The sequence below is a fragment of the Silurus aristotelis genome, assembly GCF_946808225.1.
Source record: "Silurus aristotelis genome assembly, chromosome: 6".
In the NCBI taxonomy this organism is placed as follows: domain Eukaryota; kingdom Metazoa; phylum Chordata; class Actinopteri; order Siluriformes; family Siluridae; genus Silurus; species Silurus aristotelis.
In genome coordinates this window covers 27,041,492-27,056,355 of record NC_139579.1, presented here as the reverse complement: position 1 = coordinate 27,056,355, position 14,864 = coordinate 27,041,492, and the positions used below count along the sequence as shown (strand labels likewise).

Genomic DNA, 14,864 nt, shown 5'->3' with positions numbered 1-14,864 from the left:
TTATCACTTCTGCAGTAGTTGCCAAATCATCCAGCACCTCCTTACCACCACTGAGCCCCTGTTTGACCTCTTCCTTGAATCTCATACTGCAGTCATCCTCCTTCAGTTTCCACCATCTTATTCTTCTTTCAGTCTTCACTCTCCTCCTCTTCTTCTTCACCTCAAAAACTATCCTACAGACCACAATCCCATGCTGTCTAGCTACACTGTCCCCCGCCAACACCTTAAAGTCTCCAATCTCCTTCAGTTTGCACCTCCTACATAGAACATAGTCTACCTGTGTGCATCTTTCTCCACTCTTACACGTCACCCTATGATCCGCCTTCTTCTTAAAATAAGTATTTACCACTGCCATTTCCATCCTACCACCTACCACAAATCTACTACTATCTGCCCTTCCACATTCCTCTTGTTAAGGCCATACCTACCCATCACCTCCTCATCACCTCTGTTCCCTTCACCTACATGCCCATTAAAGTCTGCCCCAATCACCAATCTTTTATTCCTAGGTACACCTTCTACCACTTCATTTAACTCACTCCAGAATTTTTTCTTCTCCTCCATCTCACAACCCACTTGAGGAGCATAGGCACTGATGACATTTATCATCACCCCTTCAACTTTCAGCCTTTTTGTTCATCAGTAACGCTCTTCACCTCCACTACACTCTTACTAAACTCTTCCTTCAGGATCACCCCTACACCATTTCTTCTTTCATCCACACCATGATAGAGCAGTTTAAACCCACTTACAATCTTCCTGGCCTTACTCCCTTTCCACTTGGTATCCTGAACACACAACATATCTACCTTTTTCCTCTCCACCATATCAGCTATTTCTCTCTCTCTTTACCAGTCATAGTACCAACGTTTTAAGTACGAACCCAAACCTCCACTCTCCTACACTTCTCCTTTCCCTGCTGTCTCTGTAGACGTCTTCCTCCTCTCCTTCTCCAAATAAATAAATAAATAAACAAATAAAATCTCAAACTCCTAAAGTGTGGATTAACCCATTGCATTTTCACAGTTCAATTCAACTTTCCACAAATAAAGGAATTAAAAAAGAAAGAAAAACAATACCTTTCATCTCTCAACATCTGCAAAATTGCAGTACGGTGCTGATGAATAGTTGCTCAATACCAAACTCTTAAGCGGATAGAAAACCAGAAAGAGCAGTGAGGGGAGAATACAAAGAAACAAGAATCCGAAAAAATGCTGTTAAAGCTCAGTCAGGCATGATTCAATAATCAGCCCTGAAAAGCAAATCAATGCTACAATTACAAAGGAATAGGAGTAATATTTATCTCCTGTAAAGTGACGAGAACGGAGCCTCGCGTGAGTACGGGCATCGTGCAGAAACTCATAAGGGAGTTATGATTCGCCACATGGTTATGGATATTGATTTTAGATTCTTAGTTGAGGAGCAGGTTTAGTGTACATCTTGAGGAAGAACTACATTTTAAACACTTTAATGAATTGTCCATTAGCATACTGAGCATTTCTCCACTGTAAGTGCCTCATAACATTAAATTTTTTTATTTGTTTGTAGTTTTGTCTCCGTTCTTGCCTCATGCTTCCTAATGTATACGCCTGTTCTTAGTCCATCCCTTGGTTAGTTTGTCTTTTTATACTCTATATTAATCTTTCTCCTTCTGAAATGTCTTATGGTACTTACTTGTATGTATCCAGAACGTTGCAAACTGTCTTTCTGAAGCAATTTTCAGATTTTAACTTTCTTGGCTGAGTCTCTACATGTTTTGCACATTTTGTTTGCTCTTTAATCTAAACCAATTTTATATATACAGTACAGACCAAAAGTTTGGACACACCTTCTCAGTCAAAGAGTTTTCTTTATTTTCATGACTATGAAAATTGTAGAGTCACACTGAAGGCATCAAGGACTATTTGACCAAGAAGGAGAGTGATGGGGTGCTGCGCCAGATGACCTGGCCTCCACAGTCACTGGACCTGAACCCAATCGAGATGGTTTAGGGGTGAGCTGGACCGCAGAGTGAAGGCAAAAGGGCCAACAAGTGCCAAACATCTCTTGGGGAACTCCTTCAAGACTGTTGGAAGACCATTTCAGGTGACTACCTCTTGAAGCTCATCAAGAGAATGCCAAGAGTGTGCAAAGCAGTAATCAAAGCAAAAGGTGGCTACTTTGAAGAACCTAGAATATGACATTTTTCAGTTGTTTCACACTTTTTTGTTATGTATATAATTCCATATATAATTCCACATGTGTTAATTCAAAGTTTTGATGCCTTCAGTGTGAATCTACAATTTTCATAGACATGAAAATAAAGAAAACTCTTTGAATGAGAAGGTGTGTTCAAACTTTTGGTCTGTACTGTATATATAATATAGTTTATATATATTAATATAAACTAATATATATTAGTTACTAAGTAACTAAATAACAAAGCACTGAACTAAGTAACTAACACTCTTTTGTTAGTTTACCTAACCTACCTACCTACCTACCTTTTCCTTACTTCCTTACTTCCTTACTTACAAGTGGGCATAATGGGAAGATAACGTAATGACAAGACACAGTGTATATACAAGACTCGCTTAAAAAAATGTATATATATACTATAAATAAATATATAATAATAAATATTCACTATAAAGCCTCATTTTGGGAGAAATAAAGCAAAACATAAACTCGGACTTTGCCATTCAGCCATCTCAGCTCTGCTTGAAACTATAATGATAATTATTGGTTTGCCCTTAATAAATAACATGCTGAGTTTACATGCTGGTGTTCTGCTCCTGACCTTGGTTTGCAGGATTATTATGAAGTTATGATGAGTGATACATGCCAGTAGTCCCCTGTGTTCCCTTGTGCAAAAAAACATTAAGATATGGTTTACATGGGTTGGAGTGGCCCACTATAGAGCTCTGGCCTCAAACCTATTGAACACATTTGGAGTTATTTGGAACACTAGCAGCACTCCAGTCCTCCTAAACCTACATCAGTACCTGATTTTACCAACACCTTTTTGGCTGAATGAGCACAACTTTCCACAACTACACTGAAAAATCTATTGAAACATCTACCCAGAAGAGTGGGGGTTTATTATAAGCACAAACTGTACATTAAAAAAGCACAGAGGAATTTTACGGTCAGGTAAAACTCCACACACTTTTGTTTAAATTGTGTATTAAACATTAACTTTCTTTGTTTTGATCCTTCGCAAATTCTAAAACTTGCCCTTTTGTTTCTAAATCATCTGTATTTTGACACCTTTAATCTAAGTGTAACTCTTCTTTTTTCCCCACTAATACCACAGAAACAGATTCGATGTACTTACTAAGGCTTTCAGCAAAATTACATTTTGTAAATTAGCAGCGAGTTCAACAAACACTGTTTAAAGATATTTTAATTGCAAATTTTAATATGACAGCAATTTATTGCTCTCTTCAGGCAATGAACCTATTGCTTTGATCACGTTTTTGGATATATGCCACAGCAAAATGGACATGAATAGAGTCTATGAATAGAGTTTGTAAACAGTATGACTACCAGCTGTCGATTCACCGATGCACATGTGTCGCCAGGTCACGATGTTAAAACGGCAATGGGGAAAAAGAAGTATGTAAATGCTGAACCCCCAAAAAAAGATTAAATAAGTGATTGGTTCTGAAGTGTTTCAACAGTAAATCGAGATCATTTCAGTAATAATTGATAATGCCACTGATATTGATTGATATATACATTGGAACCCGGTTATGTCGATGTCCTAGGAGGTCGCCAAAAAGCAACGAGATAACCGATGATCTAGATAAACGAAAATCAATATGGCAGCAGTATATTAACCTGCTTGATGTACATGATGTGCATTAATAAATGAGAATGTGCATGCATGTGTTTTTTGAGGGGTTTTTTACACAACAGCGTTGCCGCGATTTGTTTGATGAAGGCATGCTATAAAAATTTCCATAATGTTTGCTAACTGTCAGGAATCCACCTGCCACGCCCCTAGGGCGTGTTTTCTCGGCCGCTTTCTCTGAAGCTCCCGGCTTCAATCGCGCACATATGGTGCTCGTTTATCATCATCACCAGCTCCTATTTAAACTTCCACACTCTCACCGTCCGTTATTGTTGGTATATGTTGGTTCATGGCTGTCGTTGTTATCGCTCATGTGTATCCCGGTACGTGCCTTCCAGTGCCTTTTGCTGCTCATCCCACGTTCCGCGCCGCGCTCCTACCAAGCGCCGCGCCCCTACCAAGCGCGGCTTTCGCCTCCCGTTCATCGCATAACATTTAACAACAAAAGGCATATGTGCACTAAGAGCAGAGATTCACCAGTATACAATACAACACCTGTAGCATCTGTAAGGCTTGATTTTTCCGCCACTTTTGCGAGTTCTTCTGCGGCTGCACAGTCCCGATCGACATAACTGACGTTAAATGGCAAATTTTTCCCCCCTTGTGCTCGAGATATTAGGGTTCGGCATAACCGATAAAAAAATGCTTAGACAAAGCGAGAATGTGGCAGTTCCACTTCAAAAATGTCGACTTAATAGGGTTGTCAAGTTAACTGAGGTCGAGATAAGTGGGTTCCACTGTATATAGTAATTCTTCGCCAAAAAATTGGCAAATTGGCACCTTAATATGTATACAGTACAGTATACAGACTACCTGGGTTCCCTGGTGGTCTAGTGGTTAGGATGCGGTGCTCTCACCGCTGCAGCCCGGGTTCGATTCCCGGTCAGGGAACCAACCTCAGCCATTAGGGTTGCACAATCCAGTGCGCTTTTAGTGCCGGTCCCAAGCCCGGATAAATGGGGAGGGCTGCGTTAGGAAGGGCATCCAGCGTAAAAACATGCGGATCATGAATACGGGTGATTCGCTGTGGCGACCCCTAATTTCTCTGTTTTTAAACACTTTCAATATTCTTAAACCTACGTAATTTTAACTCTTTTTTAATTTTTATTTAATTATATATGGGTACATGTCCAAGATTTGCTTCCTCCTCCTGCGTTTGGGTTCGGTATCAGAAGCCAACGTTTACATGGCATTGTAGGGCTTAAAATGTACCTTTTTACGAAAATTTTACAAAGACACAACACCGCAGACAAACACTACACGCGGCAATAAAATGTAGATTTGGACTGAACAACGTGTACTGTAGTGCAGCCAGTACGCAGGAGAGAGACGATCACTAAGCCAATCAAAAGCTGAGCCAAGCAAAACCCCGCAATACAGCAAAAAATCAGATTAGATATGTTCCATGTAAAAAGCTGCGTTACAGTGAGACCGCGAAATATGAACCGCGAAGTGTCGAGGGATTACTGTATTTTTAATCTTGCAACGACGATAACAAATTTGTACAAATATTTGACGTTTTGTGAGGCAGGCAAATGACCAACACTCATCAAGAAAAAGCGATTTCATTAAAAAGAAGCCTTTTTCTTCCAGACTTGTAAATAACAACAACCAAACCAAATGTTCCATAAAAAAAAACATCTGGTATGTTACAGCAGAACCAGACTTTCAAGTCCAAATCCTTTAAAGCAACGGGTTAGTTTTAATCATGAGAATAAGATAAAAAAAAACATAATAAAAAAAAAATTAAGATCCATGCACAAACATGCTGCTGCTTTCTCTGTTTCTTTAGCTTGCTCTTGGTTCTTGGCTTTGACGACAAAAAAATGATAATAAATAAAAAAATTAATTTTTATTTTTTTTTCTTTCAATTCCACAAGCCATTTGCTAAGAGCCAAATGAAACAAAGTGTACTTAACCTTTGAGCTTCGAGTTCGACACGTGAGACAGAAAAAAAAAACGTTCTAAAAACATTGACATTTTACAACATATGCCAACAACTACGTCAGTCCTTTAATTCGCCCACTTAAGCATGTCTCTCCTTCCGTAATTAGTGTTGCAGGTCACAGCTAAACAAAGCAAGTGGTTAGTTTTTAATTACAGTCCGACACAGACTTTAAATTACCTGTCTGAACATCCACAACACCTGTAAGGTTTGGTAAGGACCTCGCCATTATTGATGCTAAACCTTTAGACCGAGCACAGGAGAGGGGGGAAAAAAAAAGAGAATTAAAGAAAGGAAGAAAAAAAGAGATAGAAAATCAAAGACAAAGGAATGTTCAGCAAATACTGCATACAGAACCAGAAAACGCAGTGAAGTGGACAGATGCGAGGAAAAAGCAGGGTATTGATTCGAACTCAAACAAGTAGAGAATTAAAAAAAAAAAAAGTAAAGAAGGAGATTGAAAGCTAGAGGCAGATAATATCCCAGTGTGTGTTTGTGCTTGTGTGTATCTCTGCTGAGATGCACATGAAAAAGAAAAGTGAGCATGCACTCACACAATCACTACACCTCCCTGGTAAGTTTTTTTTTTTAAAAGCACAAAACAGCAGTGTAGTTATTCAGCTTTAACAATGACAACACAAAGAAAAATTCTATTTGCCTCTAACAGTGCTGACAAAAAAGCTACACGTGTTTTTGTATATGAAAGGAAAAAAAAATAAACAAAATGAAATCAAATGTGAATGTGCTGCTATGCAAAAAAATCAATGACTCGAGGTGGTGAGGTGCAGCCCAGAGACATGGATGTACTGTTAAGTATTTGATTACCTTTCTGTCACAATACTTCCTGGTGATTCTCTTACCCATCAGAAATGAGTTCATAATTACACGCTGCGTTGTATTAAGAGAACGAAACATCGTACTACTTATCCATTGATAGTTGCGGATTGTCTGCAAAACACATTACATCGGCTCTGAACAGCCGTTTCCTTACCAGCCTTTTTGTCATGTTACCGACAACTTTCACTCCACGGCTTTTCTCTGGAGAAGCTTCTATTGAAAAGAAATCAAAAATGACCATTCAAAAGCAGTGTGGCAAAAAAAGAGAACTAATCCCATTTTAGTTACAAGATAACTTTTCTTCTTGACTTGCTTCCTATCAAACGTTTAATAATGGACAGATTTACAATGCCACTAGTAATCAAGAACATCAACTTTAAATGTATAAAAAAATATCTCTATAAGCTTATCCATAATAATTTAAATGCAAAAACTCCCTGAAACATCATGAGGAACAAACCTTCACAGGAACCAGACTCTAGAAAGCAATCTGTCCTAATCCCGGTTAATACCAGAGAGTTAGATTTTAAAAATATCCCGTCTATAATTGTTTGGGGATCCTCTGTGCGCAGTCCTCTTCAAGTCATCAAACAAAAGTTCAAAGTAAAAAAACTTTAATCTTCCAAAACTGTTCGTTTGCTGACTCGGACTTTGTACCACATTGTAAAATTGTCCTTCATCTTCACCAACTGACATCTGCAGGTTTTGTGTCAAATTTTGTGTTTTTATTAATAATCCATTCCCAACTGAAGAGAAGATGACCTATAACATGATGCTTCCACCACCATGCTTCAATCATGGGTGCAGTGTGATGATCGTTGGGGGATTAACTCTCTTGCTTCTGTAGCAAACAAATCTTATAAATACATGCAGAAAAGGTTCAGCCTTGGTCTAATTAAACCAAATATCTACCACTTGGTTTATAGTCATTTAACCTTGAACATCTTCTAAGAAAGAGCTTCTAATTAGACACCCTGCATTTATATTACACTTGAGGAATTTGTCAGACATAATCTAGAGCAACTTACAATGATCTTATTTAGAAAACTCAGCATTTAAGGGGTTAAGGGCCTTGTTCAGGGACCTAGCAGTAGCAGCTTGATAGAGCTGGGATTTGAACTCGCAACCTTCTGGTCAGAACTACAACATCTTAACCACTGAGCTAGAATCTTCTAGCATCTAACTCCGATTGATCCCCTAGGACAAACCAATGAGCTCAAGGTCTGTGTTATTCAATGTAGCACCACGGCCCATAGGAACATAGTTTCATTTGAATGTGTTCTGTAGCAGCTCAATATGGTTAAAATAACAATCTACTGCAATTAAATTTAACTTGACTAATACAAGAGATTGCTGTTACATGCAAGCAGTGAACAGTGTTAAGCAGATACACCTGCTCGTCTAACGATTCTGTAATCTTCATCAATTGTGGACTCACTTCCTGTTCTGGTGTCGGTGTCATTACACAGTTTCATGGTTCCTGTTTCATGGTACCTTTAATGTTTTGTACATTCAATGAGGGTACTGTAGAAAGCTCTTTGAGGACCATGTCTTCAGCAGGCAGATGAAACATTGCTGACCTTTAATTGAGGTCTATTACAATTAATTAATTGATCAATTCGATTTAAAAATCATTTTATACATTTTTGAACATGACTGTTGATTTGATTTCCACCTAAAAATCTTTAATAAGGATTTATGGACTTTTTTTTTTCCCTATCCATTGTGAAACAAATGAACCAAAATAAATAGAGATCCTTTACGCTATTTAGCTTTTATTCGTTTGTAATTGCATTTCATGAGGTTCAGTAGAACCAGACCTTTGAGTCGGCATAAACACCGTAATTAAACACAAGCTCAGGCCTCAGGCTATTTTAAATCACTAAGTAATGACTATCCATCACAGCAAATAGAAAAAAAAAAATGAAGGAAAAAAAAAAGGATTAAATCAAGACCAGCACATAAGCATCCTGCTTCTATCATAGAACTCAGCTCTATATTTCTCCATTTCTATGTCTTTGTCTTTCTCGCATTCTCTGGTGTCTTTTTTTCCTTTCTGCATCAACAAATACGGGCAATAAAAGCTGGGACTGTGGGAGTAGCTGTTTGTTATCGAGTTGAATGCACAATGTGTTCGTTGTAAAGGAACCATAGCACCAGCATGCCTCGCGCCTGAAAAAAAAAGAAAGTGCACCACGCTGTGACTGCTCAACTAAGCCGTCCGAATGTTAAAGTCAATTACGCTGATTCAAATAAATAATCAAAACAACCACAACAAGGTAAAAACTCAAAAAAAAAAAAAAAAAAAGCAATTAATTTTTCAGCAAGTTAACAAATGATGAACTAATAAGAGACCGCTGAATCAGTTCAAAGAAAAAAAGACCAATGTTTCTTCTATACGCTGTGCGTATCGCCAAGCTGCCACTGTTGGGCCCTTGAGCAAGGCCCTTAATTCTCTGTGCTGTATCGTGGCTGACCCTGAGCTCAGATACCAGCTTCCTAGCAGCACCTTTTTTAAAGATATAATGTGCAGATATATTATTGGAAAGATTACAGGTTTATAATATTTAATCACATTCTGATTTAAATATATCACTCTGACCTACAGGAAAAGCACATCAAGCACGGTTTTCATGCCACTGTGAGTCGATCAGCTCCATTCGTTTGCCTGAAAAGACTTAATTGTTACAAATGAGTCTTCAGCATACAGCCAGACACCGTAATTGTTTGCGTAATTAGCTTTCATAAGAGCGCGCTTAGTGAATCAGGCCTGTTGTGCGTAAAAAAAGCAGAGGGCAATGAAATCACATATACCACTCGACCCCAGCTCACTCCTGACGCCAGCAGATTTGCTCATTAAACGCAGATCTCTCTGGGCAATGCATTAAGAGGACGTACAAAAACGCACACAAGTCAAACCAGAAAACACACCAGAGAGCACTAACACGGCTCACTGTCAGACTGAACGGCCCACCGCCGAGATGTGTTCTTCTACTCGTGACAGGCATTGGAATGATTGTATCATTAAAGCTTCTTAAAAATAAGTGTGAGTCTCAGATACTGTCATTATGGGACAGGGGGAAGCTGCAGCGTGCTGCACCAAGCTGCAATTTGAAGCTTGTAGTGTGCGTCACACTGACTCCGTGACTCATGAAGCAGCCTACGGGGCCAGAGCAGTGACACGTGACGCAACCCTCTACAAGAAATCAAGAGGAAAAGAGAGGAAATAAAAAAAAATAATAAGAGGAGTGGGGAGGGGAGTGGTGGCTGAGGGGGCTAAAGGCATGGGGAGGTGTTAGGAGGGAAATAGGAAAAAAAAAAACAGTAAGTGCAGTTATACAAGATAAAGTATAAAAACAGCTTGAACATTATTAAACAAAGATAATAGCTTAAAGTGTTTATACAAGAAGAAGGAAAGAAAGAAAGAAAGAAAGAAAGAAAGAAAGAAAGAAAGAAAGAAAGAAAGAAAGAAAGAAAGAAAGAAAGAAAGAAAGAAAGAAAGAAAGAAAGAAAGAAAGAAAGAAAGAAAGAAAGAAAGAAAAAGAAAGACATTGAGATATTGATCAGGGAATGACCAACATAGTATGGTACGTAGAATTTAAGAGGGAAAACAAGGATGGACAAAATGGAAATAAAAATAAGAGAAAGAAAGAAGATACATAGAACAATGAAGAACATAAAAATAGAATTGGATTTTTTAAAAAAAGAAGAAAAAAATTAAAGAAAGAAAGAAAGAAAGAAAGAAAGAAAGAAAGAAAGAAAGAAAGAAAGAAAGAAAGAAAGAAAGAAAGAAAGAAAAGAAAGAAAGAAAAGAAAGAAAGAAGGATAGTCAGAAAGAAAGAAAGAAAGAAAGTCAGAGAGAAAGTCAGAAAGAAAGTCAGAAAGAAAGAAAGAAAAAGAAAGTCAGAAAGAAAGTCAGAAAAAAAGAAAGAAAGAAAGAAAGAAAGAAAGAAAGAAAGAAAGAAAGAAAGAAAGAAAGAAAGAAAGAAAGAAAGAAAGAAAGAAAGAAGAAAAGAAAGAAAAAAAGAAAGGAACAAAGATAGTCAGAAAAAAAGAAAGAAATAAAGAAAGAAAGATAGTCAGAAAGAAAGAAAGTCAGAAAGAAAGAAAGAAAGAAAGAAAGAAAGAAAGAAAGAAAGAAAGAAAGAAAGAAAGAAAGAAAGAAAGTCAGAAAGAAAGAAAGAAAGTCAGAGAGAAAGTCAGAAAGAAAGAAAAAAAGAAAGAAAGAAAGAAAGTCAGAAAGTCAGAACGAAAGAAAGAAAGAAAGAAAGAAAGAAAGAAAGAAAGAAAGAAAGAAAGAAAGAAAGAAAGAAAGAAAGTCAGAAAGAAAGAAAGAAAGAAAGAAAGAAAGAAAGAAAGAAAGAAAGAAAGAAAGAAAGAAAGAAAGAAAGAAAGGAGGCACATAGAGTAGTGAAGGACCTAAAAATAGAATGAGTTGTAGAAAGAGCTTTAGTTAACCAAAACAAACAAATAAATAAATAAACGCAGAAATCAGAGAAATATACTGTGATGGAGATTAATTTAAGGTTTGAAAAAAGGAAGTAAAACTAAAAAAAAAAAAAAACAGCAGTGAAGTAAAGAATGGGATTTAGAAAAAAAAAAGAATTTAAAAAGAAAGCAAACATGCAGTACGCTGCAGAATCATATAGAATGAGAAAGAAATGAATGAATACATTTGCATATCGGAACAATATTGGCTCTTGCATTTAATATTTGTGTTTACTTAGTATTTATGGAAAAAGTCTCCAGTGTCAACAGTCAGTAGGTTTTCTGAAGCAGTGTGCCTCCTGGCTTCACTATTGTCTTCAGTTCAAACTGATGAAAAATCATTCAGTGATGTATAAAATAAATATGATTGTTATATTGCTGTGGTATGGAGGAAATAAAACACTTCAGGACATGCTGTTATTGGGAAATAACCAACTGTAACTCTGTTGTGTGTTAGACCTCATCACACCGCCATATCAGCGATTTATTGTGCCATAAAAACACAAAATAAATCATAATAATAAGGGTTTTAAGAAAGTTCCCCATGAGTCCCATCTACAGAGGTGGACAAATTTCACAATCGTTACAAAAAAGAAAAACGCACACAGGTTGCTGAAAAAACTTGAACCTGACTAAAGTAATAATAAATTACATTTACTGAAAATTAACTTATGAATAGCTAATATTTTGAATTGTGGTTTAACAGAATCATAAAAAAAAAAATTATTAAATAATTAGACCATATGGACGTCAAACTAAGACGTGTGCCCTTTAATTAGCTTAGGAGAGCGTTATCTCAGGAGATTAGGTAGAAAATAACAGACAAGCATCTTAAAGGTAAAGGCTATAAGACCCAGTCCAAGCAGCTTGATGTTCCTGTGACTACAGCTGCACATATTATTCAGAAGTTTAATACCCACAGGACTGTAGCAAACCTCCCTGGACGTGTCCGCAAGAGGAAACTTGATGACAAATCGAAGAGACTGATAATACGAATAGTAACCAAAGAGCCCAGAACATCTTTCAAAAAGATTAAAGGTGAACTCCAAGCTCAAGGTAGATCAGTGACAGATCGCTCCATCAGTCGTTGTTTGAGCCAAAGTGGACTTAATGGAGAACTGTTGAAAACATCCTTAAAAAAAGGACGAGTGGAATTTGCCAAAATGCATATCGACAAGCCACAAAGCTTCTGGAAGTATGTCCCTTGGACAGATGAGACAGAATTTGGCAAGTCACATCAGCTCTATGTTCACAGACACAAAAATGAAGCATACAAAGAAAAGAACACTGTACCTATAGTGAAACATGGAGGGGGCTCTGTTATGTTCTGGGGCTGCATTGCTGCATCTTGCACTGGGTGATTTAAATCTGTGCAGGGTACAATAAAGACTAGCAAGACATTCTGGAGCGAAATGTGTTGCCCAGTGTAGGAAAGCTTGGTTTTAGTCACAGGTCATGCAGTCTGGAGAACCTGAGACAGCTGGAACAGTTTGCTTAAGTGCAGAAGTCTCATTGAGAGTTACAGAAATCGCTTGATTTTCTTTTTTTGTTTTTGTTTATGCTTCTGTTGATCTACAATATATTTTACATAATACATTTGTATTTATTATTACTTTATTTACTTTTACTTTCAAGTTATTTCAGCGACCTCAGCTGTGTTTTCTTTAACGGAGGGTACCAACAATCATCTCCACGTCTGTACATCATCGAGTTGCTTATATTCCACTTAATAATTATTATCATCAACATTCTATTAAATGTTTTTTAAGGAACCACTAAATCTACTTTTACCAAACCATCTACTTCTCATAAAAATAAAAAATAAAAACATGTTCAAATCATATTTTATATCCAATTTTTGCATCAAACATCCACAATATTAAACCCAGTAGGACACACGAAGCTGTAGCTCGGCGAGTTGTCGTAATATGGCTGTGTCAAACGGAAAGGGAAAAAAATGAACAGAAGGAAGGAAAAACAGAAGACACACACTTCATAATAACAAAACCTTTCTTAAAGCAGTGCTCTTTTATAAGCACGCCGAGTCATACATCAGGAAAGCAGAGTTAAGCTCTGCAGGAAAATCCAATACGAGAAAGTGCAGCAGAGAGCTTAGGAAAACAAATCAACAACTTCATACTCATCCTCCAAGTGTGCAACCCACACACACACACACACACACACACACACACACACACAAAGAAAACGAATGCTATATCTTACACTGCTGTGAGAAGATCCTGTGATAAAGAAGGATGCACAGAGAAGGTGTAATGATTCCTATTAATCAGCATTAAGATCATATTGGCAGAGTGCAGAGTACGCGGTATTGTTAACGCACAGAGAAAGTGTGTTTTGCATGCGTGTGCATTTGTGTGTGTGTGTGTGTGTGTGTGTGTGTGTGTCTCAAAAGCAATTTGTAAGGCTTCAGACTGTTAAAACAAAAAAAAACAAAAAAAACTAAACAAAAAAAAAAAGAATAATAACAGTAATAAACAAAACACTACTATTAAATATGACTACTATTATCATTACTACTACTACAAATAATAATAATTCACCAAGTATTGACATTAATAGTGCACATAAAGCAGCTTTGTTGAATTCTTGAATACGACTGGTTGGATTGCGTTGCTTCAGCAGCTTGTTCTAATTTTCCCTTATAAAAAATGTAAACAGGTACAAATGGTGCCTAAGTTACGATTGTTCGACTTATGCTTTTTCGATCTTACTAGAGCGATATGACAAAATTGTACAAATATAAAACATTTCGTGCAATAGGCAGCAGCGTACGATGTACGATACAATGGGGCAAAAAAGGATTTAGTCAGCCACCAATTTTGCAAGTTCTCTCACGTAAAAAGATGAGAGAGTCCTGTAATTTTCATCATAGGTACACTTCAACTATGAGAGACAAAATGACATCACATTGTCTGATTTTTAAAGAATTTATTTGCAAATTATGGTGAAAAAGAAGTATTTGGTCACCTACAAAAAAGCAAGATTTCTGGCTCTCACAGACCTGTAACTTCTTCTTTAAGAGGCTCCTCTGTCCTCCACTTGTTACCTGTATTAATGGCACCTGTTTGAACTCGTCAGTATCAGTATAAAAGACACTTGTCCACAACCTTAAACAGTCAGACTCCAAACTCCACTATGGCCAAAACCGAGGAGCTGTCAAAGGGCACCTAGTGAATGACCTGCAGAGAGCTGGGACCAAAGTAACAAAGGCTACCATCAGTAACACACTACGCCGCCAGGGACTCAAATCCTGCAGTGCCAGACGTGTCCCCCTGCTTAAGCCAGTACATGTCCAAGCCTGTCTAATGTTTGCTAGAGAGCATTTGGATGATCCAGAGGAGGATTGGGAGAATGTTATATGGTCAGATAAAATCAAAATAGAACTTCTTGGTAAAAACTCAACTTGTCGTGTTTGGAGGAGAAAGAATGCTGAGTTGCATCAAAAGAACACCATACCTACTGTGAAGCATAGGGGTGGAAACATCATGCTTTGGGGCTGTTCTTCTGCAAAGGGATTTAAATTCTTTAAAAATCAGACAAAAATGTGATTTTTTTTCTTATTTTGTCTCTCATAGTTGAAGTGTATCTATGATAAAAAATTACAGGCCTCTCTCTTCTTTTTAAGTGGGACAACTTGCACAATTGGTGGCTGAATACTTTTTTGCCCCACTGTACATCGGACGCGCAGCTGGGATTAGCGTATCTCTCGCCCTGTGAGATGCCCCGCTCTCGCTAGCG

At 37.5% G+C, this 14,864-nt stretch overlaps 1 protein-coding gene across 6 annotated transcripts in view; it reads right to left on the bottom strand.

Annotated features, from left to right (window-relative positions):
- LOC310727812 (CAP-Gly domain-containing linker protein 4) overlaps window positions 1–14,864 on the bottom strand; it is a 123,488-nt gene that overhangs the window by 24,929 nt on the left and 83,695 nt on the right. For 3 of the 6 annotated variants that reach the window (XM_083544642.1, XM_083544643.1, XM_083544641.1), the window contains one exon: window positions 5,961–6,023. The exons of the other annotated variants lie outside the window; for them this stretch is intronic. In XM_083544642.1, the coding sequence (XP_083400768.1) occupies window positions 5,961–6,023 (63 nt within the window). The remainder of the gene's footprint in view (window positions 1–5,960; window positions 6,024–14,864) is intronic. 6 annotated transcript variants of the gene reach the window in all.